This window comes from Raphanus sativus, chromosome 9, assembly GCF_000801105.2.
Source record: "Raphanus sativus cultivar WK10039 chromosome 9, ASM80110v3, whole genome shotgun sequence".
In the NCBI taxonomy this organism is placed as follows: Eukaryota; Viridiplantae; Streptophyta; class Magnoliopsida; order Brassicales; family Brassicaceae; genus Raphanus; species Raphanus sativus.
Window position 1 is genome coordinate 21089405 of NC_079519.1, and position 14412 is coordinate 21103816.

The following is a 14412-nucleotide window of genomic DNA, read 5'->3' on the forward strand; positions in this document are numbered from 1 at the left end:
ATACATTACATTCAAATTGTACATGTGTACACCCTTCTATGTACACATTTATATATATATATATATATATATATATATATATATACACATTACATTCAAATTGTACATGTGTACACCCTTGCGTGTACACTCCGAACTGAAGTTAATGTACATATATATATATATATAGTTAATGTATAAATGTGTATATATATATATATATATATATATATATATATATATATATATATATAAATGTGTATATTAACTTCAGTTCGGGGTGTACATGGAACTGAAGTTAATGTACATATGCAACATTAATGAAATTGTGCGTACATTAACTTCAGTTCGGAGTGTACATGGAAGGGTGTACACATGTACAATTTGAGTGTAATGTACACACGATTTCATTAATGTTGCATAATTACGAAAATGACATTATCTCCTTCCTTAGTCATTGTCGTCCAAAAACTCTAATCTCCGCCTATCTCGTCTATTTTCACGATTCTTTATATTTTCAACTTATTTCTTGATGTATTTTTACCCAGATGTGATAGTTTTCAGTCTTAAATCATGGATTTAATCTTAAAAGCACGATCCGAGATGGAGCGGTTATGGGCTTGAGACGTGGAGAAGCTAATGTTGACGAGACGGGACGAAAAACAATGACCACCGGTGGACGAGACCTAAGATCGACAACATCTTGGACGGAAGAGCTGAGGATATAGAGGAGGAGAAAAATTAGAACTTATTTTCATTATTTGTTTAGGAACATAGATGTGATGCTAACAGAAAATATGAAAGGTATGTTGTATGAGTTCTGGAAAAAAAAGGAAGAAAAAAAATATATGGATAAAATCAAAAAGGGAGAGAGAAAGACGTTAGGACGCAAAAGTCTTTTAAAAATTTAGTTGGTCAACTTCCTGGTTAGTTAACTCATTTAGTTAGAAAATAGATAGAAAGTGGGTTTAGTTAAAAGAAACTGCTTTAATAGCAGAAACTGTCTCATAGTGTTATAAAAAACATGAAACTGTCTCTAAATGTAATTGTTTCTAATATATATGCTGCAACACTCATTTGTGATTTAAAGTTTTATCATTTCATTACCTATGGAGCTTACATAAACCTATAATCAAATCAGTTACCCAATTCCTCAGATAGTTTAATACTATCTAATAATCTATGCAGCTTCCTTCATGAATGGAACATGATAGATAGTAGAAGAATATTTTTTAATATGGTCATGTTTTCTCTTTTCATAATAGATGAGTTATATTTTGTTTGGTATTCTAGAGTATTTTCTTAGAATAATTATAAATTAATTCAAGGATCTATGGTGATAGATTTATATAGCCAGGACGACTAGAAGAGACAAATGGTGTCCCATCATGAATGCTTTATTCTTTAAAGTTCTCGACCTTTCTTCTTCCCTTGGTAATTACGGCTTCTCGTAAATCAAGAAACACTAATGATGTTTCAAATTTAACAGTAAACGAAATAATGTTAAAATGTAAAATGCCAAAATATTTATTTATGCATGCAAAGTGCCATCGTGGCTGCTTCATATGCCATCGTTGAAAATCTAAAGAAAATCAAATTCTATTTACAATATTTTCTTAGTATTGTTGAAACTACAAATCACACTACACAATTCTCTTTAACCTTTCACCTTCGTCTTACATTAAGTAGACTGATAAGCAAGATTTGCACTGTTCATCGTCGTTTGTCTTTGTTACTTTTAAAGAGTTGCTTCCTTCTTATCATTTGGTTTTCCTTGTAAGTCAAGTTACGTCTTTGTGTTGCTACTGCGAACTACGAACATAACTAACGTTTCTCTTTTGTTATTATGTCGCAGAAAGATTCTAAAACATGGAGAGGGAAGAGAACAAAAGTCTAGTTAATGAAGTCTTCTCTTGGTCAATCCAGAAGATTCTAAACAAAGACATCTTCAAGGAACGTATAAGGACGATACCAGACAAGTTCTGGTCCGTTGGCGAGTACCTCAACTGCTTTGTTCCTCATCTACTAGAGGAAACACGAACAGAGTTGTGCTCAAGCTTGGGAACTTTGTCGAAAGCGCCTGTCTTCTACATACAATCCTTGGAGGCAAGAAGAATCAAAGAAACTAGTAGAAGATCAAATCATTTCAATATATCACTGAATGTTGGAGGAAAGAGTGCAATGTATGAGCCAAAATGTGGAGACCTCATAGCTCTCACAGAAGCAGGAAGGCCAAGAAGCATTAATGACTTGAACCCACTGGTTCTTGCATATGTGTTCTCTGTTGAAGATGAGACACACTTCTCTGTTCACTCGTCTTCATACATATCCATTGATGAGAGGTTTCCATTTGGCTCTGGTGTTTTTCTCATGACTTTGACAACTAACACTCGTATCTGGAAAGCTTTGCACAACGAAGGTGCTAACTTGAGTCTCATCAAAAGTGTTCTTCAGGCTAATTCAGAGGTATGTAATAAAAATAACATTGTCTTGGACACCAAGTTATTATTTGGTATATTGATAAAATATATCTCTTTGTTCAGTTTTTCTTGAGTTTAAATTAAAGTTCGAACTATATTTATAAAATACAACGAACATTTGCCACCTTTTATAACATATTTTTTACCTTTTTTTTACTCTTATCTTTAATTGTGAGTCATTTGCCTCTATTTTATAACATGTTGTAACTTCTTTTTTTTACTCATCTTTTGTAATTTAGGATACAGAGCACTCTACTTCTTCTAGGACTTGGGGGAATAATGTAACGGATATAATACGTTCAACGAACTTAAACTCATCTCAAGAATCTGCAATTTTGAGTTGCTTGGAGACAAGGAGTTTTAGTGAGAAGACGAGTGTGAAACTGATATGGGGACCACCTGGTACAGGCAAGACAAAGACGGTCGCCACTCTTCTCTTTGCCCTTCTCAACTTAGGTTGCAAAACAGTTGTGTGCGCTCCAACAAACACTGCTGTGGTTGGAGTTGCATCGAGGCTCTTGGCATTGATTAAGGAATCTTGTTCATCAGACCATTCTACGTACGGGTTAGGGAATATTGTCTTAGCTGGAAACCGAGTCAGGATGGGGATAGACAGCAAGAACAATAATCTCCTCGATGTGTTTCTCGATCATCGGATCGGTAAGTTGAGTAAACTGTCAGTGTCATTGACTGGATGGGAACTGAGTTTGAGTTCTGTCATAGATTTTCTTGAGAAGGCCGAGTCTAACTACAAGACATATGTCTTGTCAAGTGAAAGGAAGAAGAAAGTTGAAGATAATAGAAGCATTCTCGAATCATTTGGAGAGTTTGTGAAGAAGATGTTTTATGGATCTAGCCAAGATGAGTTGGATAAGAAGAAAGAAAAGATTCTTACATTTGGAGAGTTTATAAAGAAAGAGTTCCATAACTTAAGCCAAGAATTGGTTAAGAAGATGGATCTTATGGTGGATACGTACACACATCTGCCTAAGTCTTTTATATCATCTAATGATGTGAAGAACATTATCTCAGCCCGTCAAGCTCTTCATCATGCTAGGGCTTTCCTTAAGAAGAATTCATCCAGACATGACTTTGAGATTAGAAGGTTCGTATTTGAATGCCTCCAGCCTCTACGTTTACTTCCAAAGTGTTTTAGGATTCCAACCTTGTTGGAAACCGAGGACGGAATGAGATTTTGCCTGCAAAATGCATGCATAATCTTCTGCACTGCCTCGGGTGCTTCTCAAATGAGTGCTGAAAGGACAGGACCCATAGAAATGCTTGTGGTTGACGAGGCAGCTCAACTTAAAGAATGTGAATCAGTTGCTGCGTTGCAACTTCAGGGCCTGCGCCATGTTGTTCTAATAGGAGATGAGCTTCAGCTACCAGCAATGGTGCAAAGCGAGGTACTCTCTTTCATTTTTATTCCAAGCAATATATATAGACATTTTACTTTTAATTTTTATTCCAAGCAATATATACATATAGACTTATGACTATGTTTACATTCACACAACACTAATTATTTTATACAAAAAACATTTCATATGATTGTATTATGAATATTACTATCAATGTAGGTATGTGAGAAGGCTAAGTTTGGGAGAAGCTTGTTTGAGAGATTGGTATTGCTTGGCCACAACAAACACTTGCTTGATGTTCAGTACCGTATGCATCCTTCTATTAGTCTTTTCCCCAACATGGAGTTTTATGATGGGAAGATCTCTGATGCTGCCATTGTTAAAGAAAGTGTCTATCAAAAGAGGTTTCTTCAAGGGAACATGTTTGGTTCTTTCTCGTTTATCAACGTGGGACTTGGGAAAGAAGAGTTTGGTGATGGGAATAGTCCTAAGAACATGGTTGAAGTCGCTGTGATTTCTGAGATTATATCCAATCTTTTCAAAGGTATATATATACATATCATTTTATTTACATATATATATCATCAAGTATCAACAGTAACGTATTCTTTCTTTTTGAAACAGCGTCAAGTGAGACGAAGACAAAGATGAGCGTTGGGGTTATTTCACCTTATAAAGGTCAGATTAGAGCAATTCAAGAGAGGGTCGGAGATAAGTACAACTCCGTATCAGATCACCTTTTCACTTTGAATGTTCGGTCGGTTGACGGGTTCCAAGGAGGAGAAGAAGATGTGATTATCATATCAACCGTGAGAAGCAACGGTAATGGGAAAATAGGTTTCCTCAGTAACCGTCAAAGAGCTAACGTAGCACTCACTCGTGCAAAGCACTGTTTGTGGGTGGTTGGAAACCAGAGGACTCTAACCATGAGTGGTTCTGTTTGGACAAAGCTCATAAGGGAGTCAAAGAGACGTGGATGTTTCTATGATGCTGTTGATGACAAGAATCTAAGAGATGCCATGAATGATGCTATGCTCAAGGTTGACATGTCTGACGTGTATTCGAGTTTTCAATCTCTTTCGATGAGGAGAGGGAGAATGAATGCTTGGTAGCTCTTTTAAATCTTTTTAGGGTTTGTGAACTGTGATAACTAGGATGTGTAATACATTGGAACTGAATCTTTTGCTTGCTAAACAAGTAACTAATGTAGTTAAGCAAGATTAATGTTCACATAATAGATGCATTCCAACACTAAGAGAAAGCTTTGGCATAAAGAACCAAACAAAGGTACTGTATATTATTAGAACTTCTTTTGTTTTCTTAAAATCTTATTTCGTGAAAACCGAAAATAAAATGACTTTCATTATAAATTTATAATTAGTTTTTTCTTAGACTATTACTTGGTTTAGAGTCTTGAGGGCATTCCTCCAGCGACGACCAAAGTTTCTCCGGTGATGTAAGAAGAATCATCAGATGCTAAGAAAGCCGTAGCAGCAGCCATGTCTCCTGTTGTTCCCAACCTATTAAGCAGAGTCTTCTCTTCGATGCTTTCCCTCTAAGCATAGAACAAAGTGTAAATTCATCACTCAAGATACGATAATGACTTCAAAATCTAACAGTTTTCCAATCATTTTACCACTTGGGAGTTTCCGGTGATGAAAGAAGCAAAGTGTGTGGGCACAAAACCGGGAGCAACCGCGTTGACACGTGTGTCCGGACCCATCTCAGCAGCAAGAGCCTGTTCAACATCATTATCCTCGTTGAGTCATGAGATGGAAGACACTGATAGTACCACCAAAAAAGACATACAGTAAGTACCTTGGTTAGTCCGAGAAGAGCAGTCTTAGTGACACCATACATAGCCATGGATCCTTGTGGTTGAAATCCAGCGATAGAAGTTATGAAAATAACAGAAGAGCCCTTCTCTAAGTGAGGAGCCATATCCTGACGACATAAGAGACAAAAGCCAACACTTTTAACTTTGTTCTGCATCATCATTGTTTGTAGAAACTAATTGCAAGGGAAAGGTTTACCTGAAGGAGAAGTATAGATGATTTGACATTGATTTCCCAAAGCTTGTCGAGGACAGCTTCTTTGGTGGACAAGATTGGGTCTGTAGATGGATTAGCAGCGGCGTTACAGACAAGGATATCTATCTTTCCATATTTCTGAAATCAAAAAGAAAAGACAACACTGTAATCTCTCCAAGTAGATTAAAGACATGGTAATGTTCAGCCTCTTTTAACAGTTTTGAGCTTTTCAAGAAGTAGCAAAAAAGCTAAGAGAAATGTGTGTTTACCTGAACAGTCTTTTCGACAAGATTACGGCGATGTTGAGCATTGGAAACGTGACAGACAATTCCATAAGCATCAATCCCTTTGGATTTGAGTTTTTCTACTGCTTCCTCAACATTTGCCTGCACAATTTTATTAGTCAAAGCAAAGGTTGACAATTTTATTAGTCAATAAAATAATAAGATAAAACTCCCTTTCTCTAGCAAGAATCAGAGCCTTTTCTTCAATTCAATCACACACAGCAGCTAAATATTGGATCAATTTTTCTCGTGGAGATCAAATACAGAACAGAAGCTAAGATATGATGAATGTTTGAGAAGATTCAAAAAACCTGCTTGCGGGAAGAAACGACGACGGAAGCGCCTTCGAGACCGAAACGCTCGATGATACCGAAGCCGATCCCTTGCGTCGAAGCCGTTACTATCGCCACCTTTCCTTCCAATCTCCTCCCTATCTTCTTCCCCTCCATTTCTCTCTCTCTCTCTCTTTCTTTTTTCTTTTTTACCTTCTTTCTCTCTCTTAGCCGATGATGATTGATGAGTGTGATGTTTACTATTGTTCGTTTCAGTTTTTAAACGTTTAGGGAAAACAAACGCGTTTTGGTTTAGCGTTTTTTACTGTGCGACCGCTTCTACTTATGCTAACTAGACCATCAAATTTACAACGTATATTTAATCTAATAGGTTTTTGTTTTCGGGATATTATATTTTGCCGGTAATTTTTGTATGAATATTAGTATTTCGATTATGAATGAATTTCAATTTGGGAAAAAAGTATATAGTCTCACTAGAATTATAAATTAATGTTAGAATCCCCTAGTCTATATTTGAGAAGTAATTTGTCACATGTCTTCTCTACAATCGTTTTCACACAAAAAATTGTGACGTGGCTATTAAAATTGATGACATGTCATATAGTTAAATATGACATGGACAATTACATTTAATGGTGATATATATTTTTGGAAATCTTTTTAGAATATGGCAATAACTCATATATTACATTTAGTATTGATTTATATTTTTGGTAAACTTTGTAGAATATGGTAATAACTCATAAATCATCACTAAAATAAATATATTCAAATATGACAATTTTTAATTTCGAAATATTATATAATTTTACTTTTATAATTATAAAATTTTTATTATCTAAAATTTTCTAAATTTTCTGAAGTTTTTTTAAAAAATTGTAATATCATTAGTTTCACTACTTCTTTCAATTTTTATCTTTTATATCATGCAAAGAATAGTATTTTACAAAACAAGTTTGTATCGGATTTTTAAGATTATTTTCATTAATAAAAACAAATGAAATATACATAAGTATTCGCAAATATTCGCAAATATCTATTTATTTTTCGGATATCCGTTTTTCCGAATATCCGTATTTTTCCAAAGCAAAACAAATCAGAAAACTAGATATTTGTAACATTCGAAGCAAATTACAAATACCTTTAAATCTCGGATATCTGATCCGTGTCCAAACCTACTATAAATACCATGACACCCATAGATTATTTTTCTTTATCCTATTAGATCAGCGTCAGCCTGCGGAATCTTAAGCAACAACCATGGCATTACCTACATGATCAAATTTCGAAATATCATTTAAATTAAAAATATTGTTTCTTATATATATCTACAGATTTATATATACATATTTTTAGAAAATTATAAAAATTAAATTATAAAATCAAATTAAATCGTAAAATCATTAGTTTCTTATATATATCTACAAATTTTATAAATATTGTTTAATTTTAATTTTTGACAATGATGCAATTTTACATATTTATTTAATATATTTAATTAAAATAAATAAATAGAAAAATCTAACTAAGATTATAATTTTAAATATATACATGCACATTCTTAAATATAATTCAAGATAAACAAAATTGTTTTTATCTTAATTTTAATGTTCAGTTAAATCAAATTTATATTAAAATATTGATAAAAAAAAGAAAAATTTATAATATTAATAAAAAAATAAATATAATTATATTTATCTACTAAAAAATATTTTAAAATTCTTTTACTGCACATGGTACAGGAAAACACCTAGTTACAAATAAATAATTTATGTGTATACATATCTATATATATAAAAAAATGTTCCTTCTCTCCTGTTCATCCACGTCATCAAATCAAGTATCTTGGACGCGACACCTGTCCACGTTGCCAAAGTGCTGCGTTTCATTAAATCGAGTCATTTATTTTCGAATCGGTGCGGGCTTTTTTATTGCTATGACCTCATGTTTAGATGAAGATACCATCTTGACAGCCCAATAGGGGTCCACCCTAATCCTCTCTTTTTGCCGTCTCATCGACTTTTAGGCTCATCTCCTCTTTTCGTTCTATCACAACGTCTGATCTTTACTTCCATCACCGAAACGGTTCCTGTTACGAATTATCCGTGTTAAATAGCCTTGAATGCGCGTATTTCAGCTAGGCGGTGTATCAGCAAGTATAAAAAGATAAACATTCTTCCTCTCGAAAAACCATCTTATCACGAAATAAACTTTTTCTGAGAGCAAAGTTTTTCATTTGGGTTGATATGATCTTGGTGAATTTTTAATCAAACTTTTTTTGTTTGTTTGTTGATTTCGTTTCTATTTGTCCATGTTTGCAGGCACCTTCATAGTCGCCATTTTCCTTCTTCGCATTCACCGTCAATCATCACCGCTCCTCTGACCGATTAGTTCTCTTCTTCTCTTAGTGGAGGAAAATATGATCTATTCTTCATATATAGTGAGATTCTGTTTCGATCAGTTTGCATTTTAAGCTAGATTGAGAAATTCGAGTTGATGTTTAAGATGAGCAGTTGGGGTTTCTTCACTGTGAAATGGGGATACGTAGGTGGTGGAGATGGCAACAATGGTGTTAGAACGACCAGGTAAGTCAGATAGATTTTACTGTACAGCTAACGAAAATATGAATTTGCTTAGATTCTGTCTAAGTTTGACCAATCTTGAAGTTTCGAACTTTCAGATCTAAAAGCATTTTTTTTCTTATGAGTTTCAGTTATTTTCTGTGTTTCACATTTTCTATGACAACTATTTTGATTTGGTTCTGTTTTATGCTGTGTCTGTATGTGTGAATTTGCCGCTTATGTAAAAGGATCGTCTTTTATTTTAGGGCAGTATCTCATGAGCGATCTTCTTATGTGAGTTTCAGCGATTCTGTTCTCAATAAAATTGAATGCTCAGTTCGTTGCAGGCTTATATTTCTCAAGCACAGAAGAGACATCAACCCTAGCATTTTCACAATACGGCCAAGTGCTTGGAGCTCAATCTCTTAAATCTCAATATGGCCAAGTGCTTGGAGGTCAGCCTCTTAAATCTCAATACCAGTTTTAGTTCGGAATTTCTTGACGCAGCGGCATTTACACATCTCTTTTGTCCTCTTCAAATTTTTGGTCGCTTCAATGGATGTTGTAATGGACGATGTCAAATGAAGGCCAAAAGGGTTTGCTTATGTCACATTCTCTTCTAAAAAAGAACCTGCCAAAGGTTTATTAGAACTAAACGGACAGGTATCAAATCTCTTTTTTTTTCTAAGCCTAGCAAGCTTTGTTCGTAAGTTCAGTATCGTCTAAATCCTTTCACACAATAATGTTCTTTTGAATATATAGCTTTCTAATGTTAGGTGGGGAATGTATGATGAATAATTGTGAATTTCCTGGTGTAGTACTGCATCATCAACTCTCCGAGCTGTTTATGTTGCGTCATCTTGATGAGTTTTGTTATTTTGATAACAGTAGACAGGCGGATTGTGATCCTTGACACAACAAAAGCTGTAAAACAGAATCGACCCTTCTTGCATATTAAAGACACCAACAAAATCCTCCCTTGATCTGTGGTCGCTGTTCTTGGTTTAGGATCCTTCGGGAGGGGTAAGATTTATTAACCTTGAGAGCAAGAAGATTGCATAGTTTATAATACTTATCATACTGATGTTAGTAAACTCTTCAGGTGTAGTGGTCATTGGTCAAGAATATGCGTGCTCTCAAAAGAAACAGAGGAAGCTGAAGAGTAGTCCGTATTCTGCTCCAAACACAGACTTGGCTCTCATGGCTTGCTCTCTCCTGATCCTTCCAGTTGAGGTCTTGCTCTCTCCTGATCCTTCGATTTGAGGTTCTAAATGGTGAGCTTTTTGCTTACCGTAGTTCTTGTGTGTTTTCTATTTGTAGAAATTAGCTTAGAAAGTCTAAAAGATTCTTGGCTTGATGATAGTAGTAACATGTGACAGCAAATCATTATGAAAAGTTGTCAACCTTTTCTCTGTTGTTTGATCTTGAGTACAATTGTACAAGAATCTAGGGTGTGTATCGTTTAAATAACTATGTTTGTGGGAAAGAGTTTTAAGCTTCAGACGGGAAAAAGGTTATTTATGTTGGCCAATTATTGTTTACATCTTCCCTGGAAAGCTACCTTCACCTTCTTATCGAGTAAAGAATGATATTTGCCAATTATTGTCTCTCATTTTATAAAGATAAAAGTTATGATATTCAAGACTCATACATACATGTCAGAATATGAAAGAATCTAAACGAAAAAACATGACGATTGTACTCTGCCTATCAAATATGTCACAAATACTTCTTCGCCAAGTCAAAGCAAATTAACTCGCATTGTATACTAAAACCTAGCTTTACAGACCAACAAAATAACTGAGAGCGAAAATAATTTTACTCTACTCACTCTAAATTACTGTAATTTTAAGAAAATTTATTGACTTATTGTAATAGTTAATCTAGAATAGACACTGAGAGAAAAAAATATATATTTTACAAATGTATGGTCAATAAATAGTTAAAATTGTTGTGAGAAATTTATTAATGTCAATGATACTTTTAGTTAAAATAAATCTAACACTAGAATAGAATTTTACTATTAATTTATTCATTCGCCCGCCCGTAGGGCGGGTTTACCCTAGTTTTATATAAGTAAAAACCTATCATTATTTTTTTACAAATAAGTAAAACCCTATTATTATATTATTTATTTTATATTCACAGTGAAATTATCTTTATATTTTCTTAACACTTCTTATATTTTATTGAGATTTAATAATATTACATCTAAAATCATATTTAAATTCTATGAAATATATATTATATATACAAAATAATATAATACAATTAATATAATATCAAATTTTAGAAAATAACAATTATTGTCTATACACTAAAATAAAATATTCTTTTATACTAAAATAAAAAAATCTAAATAAAAATTTCTTTTATAAATAAATAAAATTTCAAAGTTTCAACACTATTAATTTATAGAGGTTCTACATAAAATTTCAAAATACAGAAACAAATCTCTTGGTTGTAATTGTATCCTTTTAAATGTAAATACAATGTTATTTCTTTCTCAAAAAAAAATTATATATCAACATTATTTCCTTCCCTAAATATTAAGGTAAAATATAATAGTTTGCATTATATAGTAATAAATGGAGGTAATTTGGAAAATAGTTTCAGAAAAAATAATAATTTGGAAAATAGTGTCTTCTAGAATAATATTTAGAAGCAAATATAATATAAGTGAGCTGGAGATATTCTTATACATTTAGCTGCGGTCATAAAAATTAGAGGGGATTTTTTTTTAAAAATACACAGACTAATTTCTATTTCGTAATAAAATACACAAAATATTTTGGATCCCCGTTTAATACACAAACTAATTTTTATTGCCTGTTAAATACACAAAATTTTGAAATTCGCAGATTTTACACAACTTTTAGATGCCGTTAATTATACTTAACGGAAATGATGACAGTGTTATTGCTTAATTAAACACATTTTAAATTGTAAAAATAAAATTTCTTAAAAATACACGAACTAATTTTATTTTCTAATAAAATACACAAACTAATTTCATATGCTAATAAAATACACGAACTATTTTGGATCCACGTTTAATACACGAACTAATATTTACTTTTCATTAAATACATAAACTTTTGAAAATTCTAGATTTTTTCATCGATTTAGATGACATCGACTATGTTTAACAGAATATGACAATAGTTTTAATTAAACATGTGGTTAAACGTGAAAAGCACGCTCACCCTCAACCAAAACCTCACAAATCAAATGAGCTCTAATTCAAATTAGTTTCAATACGAGTTTGGCATCCTAATCGGTTTTAACCGATTTTTATTGTCCAAATTTTTTGTCTTCTTTGCTTTGATTTTCCTTTATATCGCTTCGAAGTAGAGTCTATTTCCATGTCTTGAAAAGAACGAAGAAAACCAGGTCTTTTTTTAAACGAGCTACTGATTTTGGAATTAGTTTACTTTTATGTATTTCTAATTCTTATTCTTCGCTTTGAATCTAGTGATAATGATTCAATCAAGGTTAATTTACACTATGATAAATAAGTTTAGTGTTATCAATTATGTTGTACGTATATTCTTTTTACAATGGTAAATACATTTGAAATTTATCATAAAGGAATTATACGATGGAAGTGTATAATAGAGAAGAAAGCTAATAATCTATAGAGAGGATTTTTTTAAAGATTTTTTTTTTCATTTTAACCACACGTTTAATTAAACACTAACATCGTCTTCACTTTTGTAAAACATAGTTGACAGCATCTAAATAATATTAAACATAGTTGATATTGTCTAAAATCTGGAAATTTTAAAAGTTTGTGTATTTAACAGAAAATAAACATTATTCGTGTATTAAACGGAAATCCAAAATAGTTCGTGTATTTTATTAGCAAATGAAATTAGTTCGTGTATTTTTAAGAAACTTTATCTTTACAATTTAAAACGTGTTTAATTAAGCAATAATGCCATCATTACTTTCGTTAATTATAATTAACGGCGTTTAAAACGATGTGTAGAATCTGCGAATTTCAAAAATTTGTGTATTTAATAGACAATGATAATTAGTTCGTGTATTAAACGAGGATCCAAAATAGTTTGTGTATTTTATTAGCAAATATAAATTAGTTAGTGTATTTTTAAGGAACTTTTCCTAATTAGAGAGATTTTATATCAGTCCAATTTTATGTGTGTTTGAACGATCATTTTTTTTTTATTATTTTCCTATGACCAAATTTAAGTGTAAACTATATTCCGACCCGCCCTTAAAAGGGCAGGTATTTTTTTGTTGTTTTTTCAATATAAAGAGTGATAATTCTTCGTTTTAATTATATAAACTGTGACATGATCAAGACTCAATTATGCGGGTTTGTTATAGTGTGTACAGTATGACGAAATTTAAAATACGTCACAACTATTTTATGTTTGTAAATAAGTTAAACAATGGTTTTATCCAGTGTTTTGAAATCCGACCCGGACCGGCGGTTGAACCAGAAAACCCGGTGACCGAAAATAAATTCGGGTTGGGTTTTGTAAAAAACCCAAAATTTAAAAACCCGCAAAAACCCGCTCAAACCCGCAAAAACCCACTCAAACCCACTAAAACCAAAAACCCGGTATCGGTTGAACCACCGGTTGAACCAGTAGATAATTTTTTTTAGTCGTATACCAAATGAAAATAAAAATATAAAAAATTAAGTTAAGTATTCTAAATGTTTTTTTTTTGTCATCGACTTTAAGTATTCTAAATGTTTATTAAACATAAAATATATACATATCCAAACTATTATTTTATGTTTTAAAAATATTTAGAAAGTAGTAACTTTAGTTTTATATATTTTTTATTTTTTTATTTTATTAGCTAATATATTATTATATAATAAAATTAATTCATTTATTAATCTGCGGTTCACCCGCGGTTTACCTGCGGTCGACTCAATGACCAGTAATCCGGTAAATCGTCCGGTTCAGTGTCCAGATCGGTTTTCAAAACATTGGTTTTATCCGAAATACTTACTTGGACTATTATATAATTTTAAAGATTTATAATTTATATAAAATATTGCTAAACATATAAATTGGCCAATAATATTTTTGATTAAGTATTATCCTCGTGTAGTTACAAAATTTCAATCTCTAATATCAACTTATTAAAATTATTGCAGACTTTAATTTGTGTGGTATTGATATTAAAAAGTTTATGGAATTCGAATTTGATTATATAAAAACATAACCCATTTAATTAGTTAGCAAGCCCATCTAAATGTTGAAATAGGCCCACAAAATCGAAAGACACTAATGCCATTAATGAATTTTTTAGTTTGTTCATATCATTAAGGACTTTTTTGGAAAATTTAAAACATTCATTAAAGGCATAATTTGAGAATGATTCTTATTTAATGGTATTGATTATGGTGTAAAATTAGTTACATAGAAGATTAACAATATATTT

The 14412-nt window shown here is 32.2% G+C and overlaps 2 protein-coding genes and 1 long non-coding RNA gene across 10 annotated transcripts; 2 read left to right on the plus strand and 1 right to left on the minus strand.

Annotated features, from left to right (window-relative positions):
* Positions 1 to 1848: 1848 nt before the first annotated feature.
* Positions 1849 to 5080, plus strand: LOC108823864 (helicase SEN1-like). Of its 3 annotated transcripts, none has more exons than XM_018597156.2 (5): positions 1849 to 2445; positions 2699 to 3247; positions 3299 to 3865; positions 4040 to 4364; positions 4445 to 5080. In XM_018597156.2, exons 1-5 carry the CDS (start codon positions 1849 to 1851, stop codon positions 4930 to 4932), a joined length of 2526 nt encoding a protein of 841 aa, XP_018452658.2. In that variant the 3' UTR covers positions 4933 to 5080. The 3 variants fall into 3 exon arrangements, with proteins under 3 accessions (XP_018452658.2, XP_056849586.1, XP_018452656.2); XM_056993606.1 differs by having other exon boundaries at positions 2699 to 3230; positions 3285 to 3865; positions 4052 to 4364; XM_018597154.2 differs by having other exon boundaries at positions 2699 to 3865.
* A 10-nt stretch (positions 5081 to 5090) lies between these two features.
* LOC108823865 (short-chain dehydrogenase/reductase SDRA) lies at positions 5091 to 6663 on the minus strand. The gene is made up of 6 exons (XM_018597157.2): positions 6446 to 6663; positions 6120 to 6236; positions 5854 to 5988; positions 5639 to 5764; positions 5457 to 5558; positions 5091 to 5375 (listed from the first exon to the last, which is right to left on the minus strand). The coding sequence occupies exons 1-6, from the start codon at positions 6581 to 6583 to the stop codon at positions 5226 to 5228; spliced, it is 768 nt and encodes a 255-aa protein (XP_018452659.1). The 5' UTR covers positions 6584 to 6663; the 3' UTR covers positions 5091 to 5225.
* Positions 6664 to 8382: 1719 nt separating this feature from the next.
* Positions 8383 to 10522, plus strand: LOC130499883 (uncharacterized). Of its 6 annotated transcripts, none has more exons than XR_008938738.1 (5): positions 8383 to 8867; positions 8941 to 9012; positions 9326 to 9443; positions 9576 to 10011; positions 10091 to 10522. It is a non-coding gene; the product is annotated as an uncharacterized LOC130499883 (long non-coding RNA). The 6 variants fall into 6 exon arrangements; XR_008938737.1 differs by having other exon boundaries at positions 9336 to 9443; XR_008938736.1 differs by having other exon boundaries at positions 8384 to 8867; positions 8976 to 9012.
* The last annotated feature ends 3890 nt before the right edge of the window (positions 10523 to 14412 follow it).

Bases quoted from the DNA above. Each gene is read 5' to 3' on its own strand.
- LOC108823864 (XM_018597154.2), top strand. From the start codon at position 1,849: ATGGAGAGGGAAGAGAACAAAAGTCTAGTTAATGAAGTCTTCTCTTGG. The intron at 3,866-4,039 runs GTACTCTCTTTC...CTATCAATGTAG, and splicing joins CAGCAATGGTGCAAAGCGAG to GTATGTGAGAAGGCTAAGTT. The intron at 4,365-4,444 runs GTATATATATAC...TTTTTGAAACAG, and splicing joins TATATCCAATCTTTTCAAAG to CGTCAAGTGAGACGAAGACA.
- LOC108823865 (XM_018597157.2), bottom strand. From the start codon at position 6,583: ATGGAGGGGAAGAAGATAGGGAGGAGATTGGAAGGAAAGGTGGCGATA. The intron at 5,989-6,119 runs GTAAACACACAT...TTTTGATTTCAG, and splicing joins TTGTCGAAAAGACTGTTCAG to AAATATGGAAAGATAGATAT. The intron at 5,765-5,853 runs GTAAACCTTTCC...TTATGTCGTCAG, and splicing joins CATCTATACTTCTCCTTCAG to GATATGGCTCCTCACTTAGA.